General features: G+C 51.7%; 1 protein-coding gene across 2 annotated transcripts; it reads right to left on the bottom strand.

The window, feature by feature from the left end:
• Positions 1-288: 288 nt before the first annotated feature.
• Zbtb4 (zinc finger and BTB domain containing 4) lies at positions 289-16,743 on the bottom strand. Of its 2 annotated transcripts, none has more exons than XM_013111697.3 (4): positions 16,613-16,743; positions 6,636-6,702; positions 5,220-6,247; positions 289-4,657 (listed from the first exon to the last, which is right to left on the bottom strand). In XM_013111697.3, the coding sequence occupies exons 3-4, from the start codon at positions 6,236-6,238 to the stop codon at positions 2,755-2,757; spliced, it is 2,922 nt and encodes a 973-aa protein (XP_012967151.1). In that variant the 5' UTR covers positions 6,239-6,247; positions 6,636-6,702; positions 16,613-16,743; the 3' UTR covers positions 289-2,754. The 2 variants fall into 2 exon arrangements, with proteins under 2 accessions (XP_012967151.1, XP_012967152.1); XM_013111698.3 differs by lacking the exon at positions 16,613-16,743 and adding an exon at positions 16,047-16,220.
• Between the last annotated feature and the right edge of the window lie 2,810 nt (positions 16,744-19,553).

The following is a 19,553-nucleotide window of genomic DNA, read 5'->3' as shown; positions in this document are numbered from 1 at the left end:
AAACCCAGGGTTTCCAGCATGCTAGGCAAGTACTCAACTGAGCTACATCCCAGCTCCTGAGTTAATGTCTCTACCTGGAGGTCAGGTCAAAGTGAGCTGGACGCTAATGGCTAAATGATTATAGTGAAGCACCTGGAGGTGACAAGACTCACACCAACTCAGTTGTTAGACATTGGTCCTGGGAGCGGGACTAGACTACAGGTCTCAGGATCCCTGTGGAACAAGGAAAGCAAATGCCTGCCCCCAGACCCACCAGTCACACAAATAACTGCACCTGGTATCCCATCGTAAGCATAGTTCATTGTCTTGTTGGTTTATTGGCCTAGAGAATTGGAAACACACACAAATCTGGAGATAAATAATGGTCAGTTTCTCTAAATCTGGGTCCTCACTACGTATAGAGCTAGAGTCTAGAATTCTAAATCTTGCGTGCTGTGGCATAGAACCAGTGGCCTTCCCACTCTATCACCCTTCTTCCCAGGGAACATGGGGAAAGAGGGTACAAACTGACAAGACTTGATCATCTTCAAGTGACAAAATTGCAAAATCCCAAATTTCCAATACCTGAAACTCACAACATTGAACCCTTCCAGCTCAAATACATATTTTTAAGTTTTTGCTTTGCTATATTAAAAAAAATAAACACTTATAATCTCAATTCTTCCAAAAGGTCCATGGTGTTAGAATTTTGATCTATTCTGAGATTCAAATTCCACAGTCCATTTTCGCCCCTTCTCCTCTCCTGACTCCCTCAGAGGAGTGCAGGTAAAGGGTACAGGGGCTGTGGTCACCTCTGCCCCCACCTTCAGGCCTTCCTCAGTCTCTTGTGGTTCCGCTGTATATATAGATATATTTATATATATAATTTGTGTGTGTGTGTGTATATATATATATATGTATTCTTTATTATGTATTTTTTGCGGTTTTTTTCTAAAGTGCCAGAAATAAGATTTATGGGAATTTTTAGTGATTTTTTTTTTCATTTTTCCTTGTTTGAAACTTTTCCCCTTAAAAGCTGGAACTTGGTACATTCAGTAGGAGATTCTTCACTCAGGCTGTGGCCAAGACCAAGAAAAGTGCAAAGAGACAGAGGAGGGGTGAAGCGACCCCTCCCTCCGCGGTTAACATTCAGGAAGCCGCCAAACCCTCCCCCTTCCTATGGACTGGGAGGCTAGGAGGGGCAGGAAGACGCCCCTGGCCTTTCCAGACTCACCTCCCTCCCAAAGCCGTGATCTTGCCCTCTTCACAGTAGGTCAGAGGGCAGCCATCTTGGCCTCAGAAAACAGTAGCTGAGAGAAAGGCTGTCACTTTGATTAAAACAGTCTTTCTCCTTTTTAAAGTCATACTCCTCTAATTCCCACATCAAATTTGCTCCCCGAAACTGGCTCTCCCCTTGTGAGCTGGTTTGGGGGGGTAGGTAATATGGGAAATATCCATCTAATCACACATTAGGGAGGCCCCATTTTCAACAATAGGAACAAACATTTCCTAATCTTCCCCGCTGGAAGGAAACATAGGGACCCCGACCAGGGTTAACTAGTGCAAATTAGGGATTAGGGATTATTTAAAATCCCTGCACCCCATCCCTAGGCTGGGATCTTTGGGTGTGGGGAACTGAGTCAAGGATAGGGTATAAGGTGCTATTTTGGAGGCAAGGTTGGTGGGGATACCCCGAAGCCCACCGGAAGAGGAAGATGGCTCCCTTGAAACCATCTGGAGTGATTGGTGAGGACAGTGACACTAGAGGAGACAGGGTAAAGGTAGGGGTGGAAGATAATGTGCAAATCTTGGGCTAACCCACACGCCAAACCCCCAGCAATCTTCTGGCTATTTGGTCTAATCTAGAAGAAACCGTAGAAGGATGGCAGGGAGGAAGTGGGTTCCCTTCTCCATCCTGTATGGAGTGCTTCATACCTGATGCTCAAATTTGGTTTAGCCCCAAAGAAGCCACCCATAAAGGCCAGAAGAGATAGGATCTATTCACCTCTTTTGTCCTGGAAGAATCTGGAGTCACTGGATTTTGGGGGTAAAAGTGGGGCCCAAGATTTCCCTGCCCTGTATTGAAAAAGTGCTCAGCCATAGAACACCTCCCACCTCCTTTTGACTTGGATTGGGTTAGGCCGTCTCCAAAGTCTAGGAGCACAGGAAGGAATATGGAAGATCCAAAGGCATGGAAGCCGAGGCAGCATGGCATCGTAATAGGAGACAAGGACAGAGAAACCACCCTTGGGAAGAACGGAATCCAAAGCCATGCTTCCAGGCTGGTGGGTCAGATATCACACTGGTCTGGTCCAGGCCCTGGGCCATAAAGAATGGAATGTGCGAGGAAGCATCTGGGGCGGGGCTTAGAGGAAGCTTCAGAACAGCAGGCATCATTAGGTGAGAGAGACGGTTTCCCCCTAGGTTTACAAATCAGGGGAGCAGGGTAGACATTCAGAGCTGGTGGGGCTGTAAGTAGAGATTCAGTAAGTATATTGCTCAGTTGCCCAAGGGCTGGAGAAGGGATGGGATCTGGCTCTTCCCCTCACAGGGGTCATTCCCTGCAAAGATAGAGAGAGGAACCACCAAAAACCCCTTCTCAGGGGGTGGGGGACTACAATCACACAAAGCAGCCTGACTCCTGAGCTCCAGGGCCCCCCAATCCCTGCACTAGAGTGTGATGGGGCTCCCAAGGGGCAGGGAGGCCAGGGAGCTGATAGTGATGGGGGCTCAGGAAGGGTGGCATCTGGTGAAAGGGGGATCTGGCCTTAGTGCTCACCCCACATCTCCCTTTTGGGTTCTCTCAACCCCTGCCGGTTCCCCTACTCCCTTAGGGGGAACTGGCAGAGAGAGAGTTGGGGGAGGTGGGGTTGGTGGAGTAGTGGGTGCTGCTTGAGGGTTCACCGCATAGCCAAAGACCCCGGGCAGGAAGGGGAGGGCCCCCCCACCCTTCTCATCAGGTAGGACCATGTTGAGAGCAACTGGGAGAGCAGCCAAGTTGCTGAAGTTGTAAGGGTAGGCAGCTAGGAGCTGGGGGCCATAGACGAGTGGGTAGGGCTCAGGGTAGAAGGTGACTTTGGCAGTCCCCATCCCCTCCATCCGGTCTGCATCAGAGGCTCCCATTAGCCCCTCATTCCCAGCTCTCCCTCTGCTCCCACCGGGCTCCCGACTGCCTCCTATCAAGGCCAGGGGGAATTCCTGCACAGGTGGGTACACATAGCTGCCCCCACCTGCTACTGGGGGCTCCTCACCCCCAGAGATGACCGGGTCCTGGAGCGAGGCAGTTTCAGGGGCTTCGGCGGCAGCACCGCCACCGCCTGCCTCCCCACTTGATGAGGATACCTGCATCTCTTGGGGGGCTTCCTCCTTGACATCACCAGGCCTGGGGCCAATGCTGCCTTTGGAATAGGCAATGACAGGAGTGGGGGTGCCCCCAGGCCGCTCCACAGCATGCCTCTGCACATGTCTGCTCAGGGCAGCTGCCGCCTTGCACACCTTGGCACAGTGGGGGCAGGGGAATCGGGATGAAGACCTCTTCCCAGTCCTGGAGCTGTGGGAGCCCCCGCTGTGGGCTTCCTGGTGCCTTCTCAGCTTCCTCAGGGTGGCAAAGGTCTGGGCACAGTCTCCACAACGGTGCCTACGCTCACCACGTCCTCGTCCTCCGGGGCCCTCCACCGATGGCGTCTCCTCCCAGGCCCTTCGTTCCAGCTTCTGCCTCCAGCGTGGTGGTCTTCGTCCTCGGGGCAGTCCACTGACCCCACCGACCCCACCGGCAGCAGCTCCAGCCTTGCGCTTGGGCTTGTACGAATAGTAGGGCCTCCAGAGCTGATCTTCCCCTCCAGCCTTCGGTTCCTCCTGGTCCTCCTCCTCCTCTTCCTCTTCCTCGCTCTCCTCTATTTCTTCTCCACTCAGTTCTCCAGGACGCAGGTCAGTTTCGGAGATGCGACGCTTGACAATGGCTTCCTCCCCAATTCGCACGGTGATCTGACACAGCGGAGGTGGGGCCTGAAGCTGAGAGGCGCCGCGGCCTGACCCTGTGGGGGAACCCCCGCTCCCACTCACCCCACCCACGGGTTTGGCTGTGTAAGTCAGAGTTCTCCCAGCCCGCAGATTCCGGCTCTTGGCCTCCTCTGTGGCTGAGGCTGGCCCTGCAGCCGTGGCTGGGCTAGTGGGTGTTGCTGCAGGCTCAGGGGGAGGAGGTGGGTACTCTCGTTTCTTGGGGGGTCTTGGGGGAGTCGTATAAGTGATGACTGAGGCAGCTTGGGACCCTCCTGTGCTGGTTGGCCCACCCCCGGCTCCACCACTGCTACTGCTTCCGTGGACAATGACAGAGGGAGCTGGATGAGCAAAGGTGATGACAGAGGGGGGCGGGCCAGGCTCTGGGGCAGGCGGGAGTAGGGGTGGGGGGCTGGCTGTCATTGCTGCAGGGGCCGGTGTGTGGAGGCTTGGAGAAGGAGGGGCCTCAGGGGCTCCCTGACTGTAGGTCTTGTAGGGCCGCTTGGCTGCCCGCATGGGGAGCAGGCGGTACAGCTTGAGGGTATTAAGCTTGGGCTTGTAGCCTCCATTGGGTGTCTTCTCACTGGCTAGGAGGCCGGGACTAATGCCATGGAAGGCTCGCTGGTGGGTCTTCAGGTTATAATAGGTGACAAAGGTTTCCCAGCAGAAGATGCACTGGTACCTGGGCCAGGACAGCAGGGAACAGGGCAGGAACAGAGCCACTTGAGTTAGAGGCCCTGAAGGCAGGCCTCATCTTGCCCTGTCTTCTGCAGCCCTCAAACTTCTGATTCCCCCAGCACCTGTTCATCCTTCCTGGTGCTAGCCTCTGGAGCAGAACTAGACCAAGCTCACACCCTGCCTCTGGCTAGCTTCAACTCTCAGCCTCAGCTGTTCTGTTGTGAAACGGGAACAGTCACACAGTTGAGCCCTCAAAATGCCTTCCATGGTGCAAAGGACAGAATGAAGATGCTAAGGGAATCTCAGGGGCTGTTCTGTCTGTGTGCTCTAAGTCCCACAGTCCTCTCCTGTGAGGGCACACTTCCCTTTCCATCCTAGCTTTGCCCACAGCCTGGACGGGCAGGCAAGGCGCTGGCCTCAAGCACAGGAAGTAGGGCTGGAAGGAGGCAAGCAGTAGCGGTGGCAGTGAGCTGGGGTCGGGACGAGAGCAGGTCCCAGTGTGGACACGCGGCTTTCTAGACCCCACACTCTGCCCCTCCCTCCCTCGGCCACCAGAGGTCACTCACCTGCGCTCCCCGGTGTGCCACACCTCGTGCTTGGTGCGGTACTCGGCCAGGGCGAACACCTTCTCGCAGTAGCGGCAGGGGTACTTCCTCCGCCATGAGTGTACATTGCTGTGCCGCTTCAGGCTGGACAGGGTCACGTAGGAACGCTCGCAGGCCGCACACACATAGAGCACATGGCCGCCCACCACCTTCACCACATGCTCAGGGCCATCTCTGAAGCCCACTGGTTGTGGCAGCGCGGAGGCATCCACTCCTGCAGGACCCCCAGGGCCAGAGCCCGCAGCTCCCAGGCCTGCAGACCCCCGAGTGTTGGACCCCCGTCGACACTGAACCTCGTGTGTCTGCAGCCTCTTGGGATGGATGAAGCTTTTTCCACATCGAGGGCAGGGAAAGAGCCGCCGGGGTAAGGAGGGCTGGGTCTCAACTTTGTCACCCTCCCACTCGCCATTTGGCCTAGGCCCTGGCCCCAAACTGTCCTCTTCAGACTGCGAGGTGGCCAGGGGAGTTGGAGCAGGAGGTACCCAAGTATCACCTCCTTCCCCCAGGCCCTGTAGGCGGGAGATACCCAGCCGCCGCCCCAGAGCTCCAATCTCTGCCACAGCTGCCCCATCCCCTCCCCCGTCAGGGAGTGCAAGCCGGGCACTGTAGATGAAGTTGAGGACATCGGAAAAGGCAGCTGCCGGGACCCCGGGCAGCTCTAGGACCCGTGGAGGGGATGAAGAGTGAGGAGGGGCTGGAGGGGGAGAGGAGGAGGAAGAGGAGGAAGAGGCAGCTGTGGCGGTTGCAGGGCTGGGAGCTGAGCCACCAGTGATCGGTGGGAGGGGCAGTGGAGATGAAGCTAGCAGGGCTTCTCTGAAGAAGGGACTAGAGGCAGCCAGGACACTGCGGTGAGCAGGGAACTTGGTGTCTCCAGCTATGAGGGTGACATCACAGAAGAGGCCACGGAGCCGCTGCTCATTGAGCTGACGCAGGACAGCAGGGGCATGGGATGGGTCGGTCACCTCTGCAGGGGGTGGCATGGTGCCAGCCTAGACACGGGAAAAAGGCCAGGAAGAGTCTCAGAGACTGGGCAGAGGTCAGGAGCCTCTGAGACCAGGGAGATGAATGGAGGGGTTGGTCAGACTCTGGTGGGAAACTGAATAATTCAGGTCGCAGAAGTCGTGGGTTAACACAAAGCCACCCAGAATCAAACCAGTGTCCAAGACCAGTAAGTCTAACATCTGGACCAGAAGAGACCAGGGATACCTCAGGCCATAGTGAAGGTCGAGTGGTTATGACCTCCAGAATCACAGGAGGCAGTAGAAGGGACACTTCCCACACCCAACCATTTTCCAGTACTGGACAAAATGGCTGCCTTTGCTGGCCTCCTCTTAGCTCTACCCTTCCCTAGCTGTGGTCCTCCCGGCGCCCTCTCACCTGAGAACATAGCCAACATGGAGCAGAGGGGTGGCTCAGCAAGTCCCTTCAGCCTGGCCTTTTCCTTCTGCAGAGAGACAGAAACGTGTCAGGAATCAAAAGGAGACAGGACAGGGTCCTCACGAGGCAAGGACCCAGAACATGGAAAGCTGCAGACACACAGGCTGCTCTGAAAACCCTGGTCCCTCCCAGGAGCCTGTCAGGCCAAATCCAATCAGACCAAGGAGGCCACATAGATTATCGCTGAGCCTTGCTCTGCTGGCCCTGAGAAAGACAGCAACAAGATAATTTGCATATCCCCAATTCACCCCCACATGACACAGCAACACAGTTCAATCCCACAGGTTCAGGACATCCTCACAGATCACTCTAATCCCTTTGGCCCAATCTTGAGACTCAAAGCAACCAAAGATTTGCATTTTTTTTTTATCACAAGTAGGCTTGTTTACATATCAAAATGGAGCTTTTTTCTTTTCTCCTATTGGACTAACCTGATTAAAGTTTCACATTAGGAGTGTGCCTTCTCATACACATCACAGACCCCGAGACCGTAGTGAGGCCTTTCTAGCCCAGGTACCATGTGACAACTGACACACATATGTGCCTACTTGCTCTAGTCTCTAGCAGACACCGGGAAGGTAACCAGACCAAGAGTGGGGAGGCTTTAGGTCTTGTTCCTTACTCTGAGACCATTGCCTTGTGGATTTTGTCTTAAAGCTGGCGATGGGAGCTGGGGGGGCGGGAGCGGCACACACCTTTAGTCCCAGCACTTGGGAGGCAGAGACAGGCAGATCTCTGTGAGTTCGAAGCCAGCCTAGTTTACAGAGTGAGTTCCAGGACAGGCTTCAAAGCTACAGAGACACCCTGTCTCAGAAACCAAACAAACAAAAGCTGGTGGTGGGGTAACCTCGCTGAGAGGTTCATCCAAATGGAACAGTAGGCACAGGTGAGGCTGCTTCACAGCTGTGCTGGGCACTGCGAGTCTTAGGTTCCCATTTTTCCCTGAGGAACTGAGTTCCAGTCAGGCACATCCCTTATCCAAGGTCACATGGCTAGTAACAAGAGTGGAGACTTCTTGGGTTCTTTTCATTCACCGTCAATGCAGTCAGGAAGTTCTACCCCTTCTACATGCCATGGGTCCCACGTATCCTCATTAGTGTCCCACATCAGAAGAAGCTCCTCATCCAATTCTCATTACCCACAAAATGTTCCTTTCTCGTTGATTGGCCATGTTACCTAGACTAAAGGCAGCACCTCACATCATGTTCCCTAAGAGAAGGCTCAGACGCCTGTCCCGGGCAAAAAGGAAACCAGGACAGCGGTGCAAAGTTGTGACACCGTGCCAGGCACAGAACAAGCGCCCAAGCATCGCCCCATTTGTTGCGTTGTGGATGCGTCGAGTGTTCTGGGGACAGAGTCCCGCCTCTTGTCAGCAGTCATTGTCCCTTACTCCTGTCTATGAAGGGCTCAGCACAGTATCTGATTACTTCATTTTTCCTCACCCTTTGCTGTGGGCCTCTCCACTTTAAGATGATAGGGTCTCAGACATTACAGTAGCTTGCTCAAGGCAGTTAGTAGCTAGGCTGGGATCTGACCATATAAAGTTTTGCTTTAAAACCTCTAGTGACTTCAGTACACCATGATAAAGGATGTTAACAGCCCTTGGAACACTGCTAGCCTACCTAGAATTTTTTTTTTTTTGGTTTTTTGAGACAGGGTTTCTCTGTGGCTTTGGAGGCTGTCCTGGACTCACTTGGTAGTCCAGGCTGGTCCCGAACTCACAGAGATCCGCCTGCCTCTGCCTCCCGAGTGCTGGGATTAAAGGTGTGTGCCACCAACGCCCGGCACCTAGAATTTTTTGAGAAAATTAGGTGGCTCCTTCTTCCAGAAAGCCACGTAAAGATGAGCAAAGTCACTTTGATTCCAGTCCCCATTCACCCCAAGGCCAGCCTGCCCACCTGCACCACATATTACACGATGGGTGACTGCAGATATGCACCTGTGTGTGGACTGCCATGGTATGGGACAAAGCCTATTGGTGCTTCTTAGAACTGTACAGACCCAAAACTGGACTGCTCCCTAGTGGTCACCCAGAATCACTGTAATTACAAGCTTTGGAGCTGTGCAAAATATGTTATGCACACCATCTCATTTTTTTGTTTTGTTTTTCCAGACAGGGTTTCTCTGTATTGTTTTGGAGGCTGTCCTGGAACTCACTCTTGTAGACCAGGCTGGCCTCGAACTCACAGAGATCCGCCTGCCTCTGCCTCCCGAGTGCTGGGATTAAAGGCGTGCGCCACCAACGCCCGGCCCCATCTCATTTTTTTAATTTACTATGTATACAATATTCTGCCTCCACGTAATCCTCCATGCCAGAAGGCGGCACCAAATCTCATTATAGGTGGTTGCTGGGAATTGAACTCAGGACCTCTGGAAGATCAGAGATCAGTCAGTGCTCTTAACCTCTGAGCCATCTCTCCATCCCACACCATCTCATTTTAACACTCAAAATAACCACCGTGAGCCGGGCGGTGGTGGCGCACGCCTTTAATCCCAGCACTCAGGAGGCAGAGACAGGCGGATCTCTGTGAGTTTGAGGCCAGGCTGGACCGACAGCCTCCAAAACAATACAGAGAAACCCTGTCTCATAAAACCAAAAAACAAAACAAAAAAAACAAAAAAAAAAACAAAAAACAAAAAAACACCGTGAAGAGGTTAAACACTGCAAACTCATCTTCAGGTCAAGGGAATGTAATGATGTGATCTGTTTCTGGCTTTGCTGTTTAGATCACAGGAGATGAAGACACTAGCTACTTGATCCGGGAAAAATTACTTAACCTGTTTCTCAGTTTCCTTGTTTGTTTGGAGAGGGTGAGAAATAGTTCCCGCTGTGTAGGGTGGTGGTAGAGATAAAATGAGCTAATAACTAGTAGATTCAGCCAACCAGGGAGTAATAGTATTCCAAAATGCTGCTCCTCTACTGAGCACACAGACCTTATTCTCTTGTGGTTAGGCCCACACAACGCAATAGGACAGCTATCTAAACAGGTGAGGCAGGACACGCTTGTAAGCCCAGCATTGAGAAGGAGAAGCAAAAGGATCGCAGCAAGTTCAATGCCAGCCTGATCAACAATACCAAGTATCAGGTCAGCAGAGCCACATCAGGGAACCATGAATCCAAGCAAAAAGTAAAATAAAACTCCCAAAACTATTTGTATGGAGTTTATGTGATATTAAACATTTTAAGCAGAGATAACAGCAACTACTACACCATTTTGTTTATTTTGAGACAGGGTTTTATATAGTTCAGACCTTAAACTGATCAAAGATGGTCTTGAACCCCTTCCTGATCCTATTGCTTCTACCTCCCCAGTGCTGGGATTATAGAAATACAACATTTTATATTTTATATAAGCAACTTGAACACCTAAGAGTTCCAATACGAAATCTGGAACCAATCTCTCATGTTTACCATGGGATGACTGTGCCTAGGACCTTAGCCCTGGAAAACCGTGAGTGATGAAGAAAAAGGTCAGGTGTTGGTGGCGCACACCTTTAATCCCAGCACTCGGGAGGCAGAGGCAGGCGGATCTCTGTGAGTTCAAGGCCAGCCTGGTCTACAGAGTGAGTTCCAAGGCAGCCTTCAAAGCTACAAGGAAACCCTGTCTCTTTTTTTTTTTTTTTTCTTTTTTAGTTTTACAAGACAGGGTTTCCCCGTGGCTTTGGAGACTGTCCTGGAACTCTCTCTGTAGACCAGGCTGGCCTCGAACTCGCGGAGATCCACCTGCCTCTGCCTCCCGGGAGCTGGGATTAAAGGCGTGCGCCACCGACGCCCAGCGAAACCCTGTCTCAAACAAACAAACAACAACAAAAGTAATGAAGAAAAAAAGGCAGAATTTGGACTTCAACATAAATTTGGAGGGCTGGAGAGATGGCTCAGCAGTTAAGAGCACTGCCTACTCTTCCAGAGGACCTAGGTTCAATTTCCAGCACCCACATGACAGCTCACAGGGGAGGCAGGGGAGCCCCATGCCTCCTTCTGACCTCCACGGGCAGCAGGCTGGTACGTGGTATGACCTGCAGCTAAAGTACCCATACACATTAAGTAAATAAACGAACATAATTTTGAAAGGATGCATTTGGTGGTTCTGTGATTTTAAAGTTATTTGTTTATCCTCCCTCTCCCTCTCCCTCTCTGTGTGATACTGGGGATTGGACCCAAGACCTCAAGCATGCTAGCAAAGCACTCTGTCACTGGCCTACATTTCTGTACTCTTTTTTTTTTTTTTTCAAGACAGGGTTTCTCTGTATTGTTTTGGAGGCTGTCCTGGAACTCGCTCTGCAGACCAGGCTGACCTCGAACTCACAGAGATCCGCCTGCCTCTGCCTCCCGAGTGCTGGGATTAAAGGCGAGCGCCACCACCGCCCTGCTTATTTCTGTACTCTTAGCTGACTGAACAGCCTCAGAGGTGCCACCGAGCACATACACCAGGATGCTTCACCATCTGCTGCTCTCACCATCTGGATTGTTCTTTTCTCCAGATCCCCTCATAGCTCATTGTTCTGCGTCCTTTAAGCTCTGACTCAAGTCATCTGGCTTGGGGGCCTTCCCTGGCCCCTTCCCACTTTCCAAAATTTCACATCTCCCAGTCCTACTGCATTTCCCCTGTGTCACTTAGTAAAACACACGGCTCATTTATCTCTAGAATGTGGGCTCCACGGAGCACAGGAGTGGGAATTTTTGACTACGCTGCTTTCTCAAGTATCTTGTTCTTAGAATGGTGCTTGGTGCACAATGGATGTTAAAAAAAAAATCTAGCCGGGCGTTGGTGGCGCACGCCTTTAATCCCAGCACTCGGGAGGCAGAGGCAGGCGGATCTCTGTGAGTTCGAGGTCAGCCTGGTCTGCAGAGCGAGTTCCAGGACAGCCTCCAAAGCCACAGAGAAACCCTGTCTTGAAAAAAAAAAAACCAAAAAAAAAAAAAAAAAAAAAGAAATCTAGAGGCTGAAGCACAACGACATCTCCCTAGATTGGCCTTGGGTCACACTCCAATCCAGAAGAATGATGGGAGACGACAGAATGGCAGGATTTTGGTAAGTGAAAGAATTTGTATTGGTGGCACAAGCCTTTAATCTCAGCACCCTGGAGGTTGGGTCCAGAAGATCATGGATTTGAAGTTAGTTTGGGCTATATAATGGAACTTTTCTAAAACCAACAAAATTGTTCTTCCTGGAGTCTCTTCTCTCAAAAAAGAAGCCATCCTTGGAGCTGAGGATGAAGACCATACCTTGATGTTTGAGACACAGTTCGCCTGATACATTCCTAGAGGCTTTATATACATTGTCTCATTTAATTATATCCTCAAAGCCACCCACAATAGGCACAGTAGGTATTTATATTCTCCTAATTTTTCAGAAAAGGAAACTGAGAATCAGAGAGGATAAGGCTTGTTGAAGGTCACATAGATTGTAAGTAACAGCCAAAATTTGAATCCAGGCTTGGATGAACCCCAGAGGCTGAATCTTTCCCTCTACCATACCGCTGGATCCTGCCCTGAAGAGCCTATAGCAGGCCAGCTGGTTACATAAATCACCACACAAACTCTCACGTGCTAAGTGTTAACTGTGTCACATCTGACTCCACCCTTCCCCTTGCTCCCAAATCCAGCAGTCTCCAAGTCCGGCTGAAACTGCATGGAAATGGCTTGCAAGCCTTCTGAAACCCCTCTGGCTACCAGTCTAGTTCAAGTCCTTGTTAACACTCACATGGGTCAAGGCAATGGACTACATGCTATCTACTTGCCCATAGGTTTATCTCTTCCACCCTGCTTTCTTCCAGCGAGAGTCCTTAGCACTAACTGCAGTTTAGTGTAACTCCTGGGCTGAAAATGGTTCTTGGAAGCTGGGTCTGGTAGCTCATGCCTGTAATCCCAGCACTCAGAAGGACTGCAGAGAGTTTAAGGCCACCCTGGGATACATATTGAGACTCTGTCTCAAAAACACAAAAGTGTCAGGTGGTGGTGCACACCTTTAATCCCAGCACTTGGGGTGGGAGAGGAGAAGGGGGGAAGGGGGAGCAGAGGCAGGCTGATCTCTGTGAGTTGGAGGCCAGTCTGGTCTTCAAAGAAAGTTCCAGGACAGTATCCAAACCTACAGAGAAACCCAGTCTTGAAAAACCAAAAACCAAAACAAACAAAAACAAAAACCCCACAAAAGCTAGGGCAAGATAGCTCAAAGGGTATAGACAATGCCCCCACAAGCCTGGAAACTGAACCCCAGGATCCACATGGTAGAAAAACCAAAAACCAAAACAAACAAAAACAAAAACCCCACAAAAGCTAGGGCAAGATAGCTCAAAGGGTATAGACAATGCCCCACAAGCCTGGAAACTGAACCCCAGGATCCACATGGTAGAAGGGGAGAACCAGCTCTTGCAAGCTGTCCTCTGACCTCTGTCTCAAAAACACAAAAGTGTCAGGTGGTGGTGCACACCTTTAACCCCAGCACTTGGGGTGGGAGGGGATTATGTACCCTGTGGCATATGCAAACACAAACAAATAAATGTAATGGAAAAAATCAGGGCTGCGGAGACAGTTTCTGAGTAATAGCACTTGAGTTCAAATTCCTAGTGCCCACATAAGAAGCTGCGGCACGGCTCTGTACCTATGGTCCCAGCACTGGAGGGCAAAGTCAGATTGAGGGCTCACTGGCTGGCCAGCCTAGCCAAAATGGCAAATTCTGAGTCAATATCAGACCCTTTCTCAAGCCAATGAGGCAGACAGCAATAGAGGAAAACAATCAGTGTTTTGCCTTGGCCTCTATATGTGCACTGGATACTCACTGCCAACACATTCACATGCATGAAATACAGGCACTCACACACACACGTACACGTACACATGTACACACACACACACACACACACACTTAATGCTCTTTCCTTGACCTCTTTCCAACATCCCTCTGAAATGTTAAGACCAAACTAAAAATGCATCTCGTCCTTTGCCCCTTATGTCTCACGAAACAAAGACAATCTTCCGTCTGATTAATCAGTATTCAGTGCCCCACGGCCAGCAAAAGACAAAGCCACAGGTACTCGGGGTCTCACACCCTGGGCTAGGACTCTTGAGAGCGCTGTCTATGAATATGGGTCTTCAAAAATATGGTGGAAGGCTGGAGAGATGTCTCTGCAGTTAAGGACACTTGTTCAGTTCCCAGCATCCATACAGTGATTCACAACCATGCATAACTCCAGCTGCAGAAGATCCAACACCATCCTCTGACCTCCTAAGGCACCACACACACACACACACACACACACACACACGGTACACAGACATACATAAGCAAAATATTCACACACATAAAATAAATAAACCTTTTAAAAATGTAAAAATGTATTGGTAACCCAGGCATGATGCCTCAAATCTGTAATCTCAGTATTCAGGAAGTTGAGGCAAGAAGGTTGCCAAAAATTAGAGGCTAGTCTTGGCTACAGAGTGACCCTGTCTCAAAAAAAAAAAAAAAGTGAAATGTTCTATGGAAACTGTGGGTACCTGTTGGCATGTGCAAGCTGAACGGCAGAGAAAGCACAGGAGCTAAGAGACAAACTCTGGAGCCTCACTCTCTCTCACCACCCAAGTGACTGGGGCAAAGGACTTAACTTCCCTGGGTTTCAGTGAGGGATTCAGGGCGTCAGAGTGAGGAGCGGATGAGTGGCGATGCATAAAACCCTGGGAACAGCGCCTGTACAGTTAGTGCAAACCAACTGCTCATGGCCACTGTTACTAGTGACACTGAGAGCAGGACAGTCTCGGCAGCAGCAGGGCTGATGGGGGCTGCCACGGTCTCTAATCTGTTGCTGTGTATCAGGTCTATTTTCATATGCTGCTGGAAGATCTGTAGGGCAGCTCGCTGGTCCTATCTTATAGATGTGGAATAGGACACTCAGAATGTCCCAATGAGGACAATGCAGAGGTACCAGAACACTTTGGCTCCATTGGAGGGCTCCTGTCTTGCACCTGTCTTCATGGGCAGCCAGCCCCATCACCCATTACAGAGGACATGGCCATAAAGCCCTCACACTCCCCTATTGTACACACAGGCTAGATGCAGTGCAGTGTTGTGAGCATACATGCATATCTCCCACCTGCACAGAAGGGCCCAGGCCCCAGAGGTGAGGGAAACCTGTTCCAAAGAATCTGCTTAGTGAGCAAATTCTGTCCAAAGCCCTTCCACTGTAGGCCCCAGTGCGTCAGAGATGCCGGAAAGCGGGGCAGAGAAAGGGAGAGGGCAAAGCAGCAGCAGCAGACTAAAAACTTCACGATCCTTTTTCCATTTTAGTGACAAAAGTCACACCCAGCCTTTACATAAACACGGCCAAGGAGCCACTCTGTCTAAACTCACTTCCCTTGCAGGCGCCAGGACTTTCCTCTCTATGGCCCTGACATGCTGGTTGAGGGGCAGACCCTGCAAAAGAAGAACTGTGCCACCCAACAACACCCATGCCTGCCGTGCTTGCTCTGGCTAATATTTGTCTCCCGACCTCCCCATAACATCTCCGGGGAAGCCCTCCACCCGACACGCAAGCACACAGAAGGTAGCCATGTATACAAGCTTTCCACTGGTCTCCCGGGTCTGAGGCCCACATTGCCCTTGTCACGCCACCTCCTCCCAAGTGTTTTCTGACCAGCTCGACTCCCAGCCCAACAGCCCAGACAGGCTCCCACAAACAACGTCACAAAAGAATCCCGTGGAGAATGTTGCAAACAGCCTTCCTCTTGCTTGGCCGCCCATGATCCCAGAAACACATCTTACATGTCCCACCCGCCAGCCCCTCACACCCGCGCCAGCTGACCCACAAGTTTCAGTTTCTCATGCTCCTGCTGAGCAATAGAGCTGAGCTCCAGACAGGCAGCCCCCATGAAACTTGCCCATCACAAACACACAAATCCATCTACCCTATGTCCTCTACACAACTGGACCACACCTCATTTAGACTACAGAAATAGAACTCAGGCCTTCTGATTCAAAGGTCCACAACTGACTCTTCAAATGGATACATTCACCCTGCATTCTGGTGACCGCCATAACACACACACACACACACACAAACACACACACACACACACACACACCATGCCAACTATACGGAAAACAAACATTCATATTCATGTGTGCAACACAAGACATACCTACAAGAAAACACATGCTGGCAAAACTACACACACAACGTCAGACACCACACTCAAGGTATCTGTCCCCTAAAGCCACAGGGCCGTATCTTGTAATTCTGTACCAGAGAGTACCCCTCCTGGCTTTCTATCTCTATGTATCAGGGAGGACCCTAGCAGACCCCCCCCCCCGCCCCCGGTGTCAGACTAGCAAACAGTGGTGCCCAGGAGCAGTTTACCTTGCCCCACAGCACCGCAAGTGGCACAATCTCCAAGACTCACAGCAACAACCCTGCCCCGACGGCGCGTCGGTTCCGGGCCCCTGCTCGCACTGCGCACCCTGCACACCCCAACTCTGGGGCGCCCAGAGGGCCACCCCTCCCCCTCTCTGCCTGGCTCCTACGCCATCGCTCTCCCAGCAGCTTGCAGCGCTTGCCCGGGATCACACCCGCCCCACCCTACCCCCAATCTGCCCCACAGAGGGAGGGGGACATTGGGCTGCAGAATTTAACCCTTCATAGGTGGAGTGATTGCGACCCTCTCCACGACCCCAGGAGACCGAGTCCCCCATCCGTGGCTCGCTGGACGCCATACCAGGGCGCCCTTAAGTCGCTCCCCAGCGCCGTGCGCGCCCGGGGGCGGGGCCTATTCCAGCCCCCAGCCCTTGCGCCCCTAAATCAACCTGGAAGAGGAGCGGTCGCGAGGCGCGGCCCGGGGCCCCCGCGGCGCCGGGCAGCGGAGAGAGGGGGCCAAGGTAGTTAGCTCCCGTCTGCCCTAACCCTGCCCGGTTCGCCCCGGGGCCAACCTGACTGCGATGGCGCGGCGTCCGCCAGGCCGGGCTCATCACCGTGGCCGCCCCCGGCCACTTGGGTTTCGCCCTCCTCCAGCTCCGGCTCCAGCTCCTGCCCCGGCCCCCCCAGCGCCCGGCCCCGGCCCAGCCCCGCCGCCGCCGCCGCCGCCACTGACATCATCGGCTCCCCCCCCCCGCCCCGGTCCTCCCCCCCACCCCCGGAAACAGTCCCCCCCCACAGCGCCGCTGCTGCTGCCGAGAGGAAGCCAGCGCAACAGAGCCGACACCGACACTGGGCTCTGGCGTCCGATGGCCTTGGCCCGGTGGATCCCAAACAGAGAAACGAAGGACGAACGACGCAGGGTGGACACCTTTCGGGGCGGTGGCCGGGCTGTACTCCCTGGGAAAGGACTCACCCCCATGCCTGCCCTTCCCTCTGCACACTCTTCACTAAGGGGTGCACATCGCCTAGAGCATGCTGTGTGTGCACGTTTGCTCACCACAGACACACACACACCATACACAGAATATTCTCCGGGGCCGCAAACAGAAAACATGGTAGACTCAAAATAGGACCCAGTGGAACCTATAGACCCAGAGTCAGCATCCTTACAGGGCAACAGCCCTTGGGGCAGCCCCTTTCGGGAATGCCTATGGAGTTTCACCAGACCCACAGGCGAGGAAGGCCCCAACCTGGCAGAATGGGGCCTTACATGAATGGTCACTAGTGCAGTTAAACACAAAGCTTGGAATTGGTCTTAACCAGTAGAAATGCCCATTTCTGTGTCCTTGCATATAAACAGGCCTCGGTGTGGGCCCCCTGCATTAGCTGCACACCAGAAGCATAAGAAATGTAGCGTACATAAGAAACATATTCCTGAATTGTGAATGGAACAATCCTACAGACTCCTTCCTGGTGTTGAAAAGTTTAAAACCCTGGAGAGGTCTGGCATGATGCTCCTGGAGAGGCAGAGGCAGAGACAGAGACAGATGGAGGCCTGTGAGTTGGAGGCCAACCTGGTCTAAGCAGTCTAAGCAGCAAGCTCCAGGTCAGCCAGGGCTACACAGTGAGACCCTTGTCTCAAAAATACAAAACAAAACAAACCCAACAAGAACCACATCAGGTGACAGAGGAGCAAACTCTCAAAACTCTCCCTGTGGAGCATGGTGGGCCAAGCCTACAGTACAGGTACTAGGGCAGCAGAGGCAGGAGGATCACTGCAAATTCAAGGCCTCCTGGCACACTTCTGGGCTCCTAGGAAGTGCCAAATCACTCAGACCTACACCAGCTATACAGCAACCCTTTTCCTAAACAACAGCAGCAACAGAACAGACAAATCCACTTCCAACACTCCTAAAAACATTTGTGAAGCTAAACAGGGTGGCCCATGCCTGTAATCACAAGCACTCTAGGAGATAGCAGCATGAAGACTGAGATTTCAAGGCAGACTCCACAGAGTACATAGTGGGTTTGAGACCAGCTTGGGCAAGACCTCATATCAGGGAAACAAGAAATGAAGGCTAGGGAAGTTGCTCAGTGGTTAAGAGAGGATATTGCTTTTGCAGATGACCCAAGAGTTCAGTTTCTGACATCCAAGTCAGGCCATTCACAATCACCTTTAACTCCAGCTGCAGGGGATAGGGTGTCTCTGGTTTCTGCAGGCACCTGTATTCATGCACATAGTGCTACACTGATGCACCCACACACACACAGTTAAAAATAAATCTTGGGACTGGAGAAATTGTTCAGATTGTGCATTCACACGTACACACCCACACACCTTCTCTTTTCCTCCCTTCTTTTCTCTTTCTTCTTCTTTTAAGGTAGGGTCTCACTGTGTAGCCCTGGCTGGCCTGGAATTTACTATGTGGATTCAGTTGGCCTGAAACTCACAGAGATCCTCTTCTGCTTCACAGATGCTAGAATTTAATGTGTGGGCCATCACACCTGCCCACACACTAAATTAAAAAAACAAAACAACAACAACAACAAAAAGCCAGGCTATAAAGATGGTTCAGTGGTTAAGAGCACTGGCTGCTTGTCCAGGTCTAACTCTCAGAACTCACATGGCAGTTTACACACATCTGTGATTCATTTAAAGGGATCTGACACCTTCTTCTGACCTCCAAGGACACCACCCACACAAGAGTGGTACACAGACATACATGCAGGCAAAACACCATGGCGGTTTACACACATCTGTAATTCATTTCAGGGGATCTGACAAGGCACTCAAGAGTGGTACATATACATACATGCAAGCAAAACACCCATGCACAAAACATAAAGGTGGGGAGATAGCTTGCTTGGTAAAGTGCTGTCAAACAAACAAAAATGAAGACTTGGGCTGGAGGCCCAGGGCTCAAGTAAAAAAGCTGGAGGAGCCTGTTGTTGGTGGCGCACACCTTTAATCCCAGCACTTGGGAAGCAGAGGCAGGTAGATCTCAGTGAGTTCGAAGCTGGCCTGGTCTACAAGTGAGTTCCAGGACAGTTACACAGAGAAACCCTGTCTTGAAAGACCAATAAATAAATAATAAATAAATAAGAACCAAACAAACAAAAAGCTGGGAAGATTGCTCAGAATTAGATCCTTAAGCCCCATATAAAACCAGACCTAGTGGAAGGCAGAGATAGCAGAATCCCCAGGAGCTCTCAGGCCAGTTACTCTGACATTTGCAGAAGCTCACAGCAAAAGACTCAGTGTCAGACTGAGTGGAAGGGAAGGATGGACACCTGAGCTGTTTTCACACCTTCACATGCTCCCTGTGCTACAAGTGTGCCCACACTCACATGTATGGCATATGCTCCCTGTGCTACAAGTGTGCCCACACTCACATGTATGGCATATGCTCCCTGTGCTACACGTGTGCACACACTCACATGTATGGCATACACACATACACCCAGAAAGGGGGGCTGAGAGAGAGCGAGGCCAAGCAGGAGCATTGCATGCTT

Source organism: Mesocricetus auratus, unplaced genomic scaffold (genome assembly GCF_017639785.1).
Source record: "Mesocricetus auratus isolate SY011 unplaced genomic scaffold, BCM_Maur_2.0 Super-Scaffold_100007, whole genome shotgun sequence".
Taxonomy (NCBI): domain Eukaryota; kingdom Metazoa; phylum Chordata; class Mammalia; order Rodentia; family Cricetidae; genus Mesocricetus; species Mesocricetus auratus.
The sequence above is the reverse complement of the archived record's forward strand: the minus strand, read 5'-3'. Positions and strand labels throughout refer to the sequence as shown.

Bases quoted from the DNA above. Each gene is read 5' to 3' on its own strand.
- Zbtb4 (XM_013111697.3), bottom strand. From the start codon at position 6,238: ATGCCACCCCCTGCAGAGGTGACCGACCCATCCCATGCCCCTGCTGTC. The intron at 4,658-5,219 runs GTGAGTGACCTC...GTCCTGGCCCAG, and splicing joins TGGCACACCGGGGAGCGCAG to GTACCAGTGCATCTTCTGCT.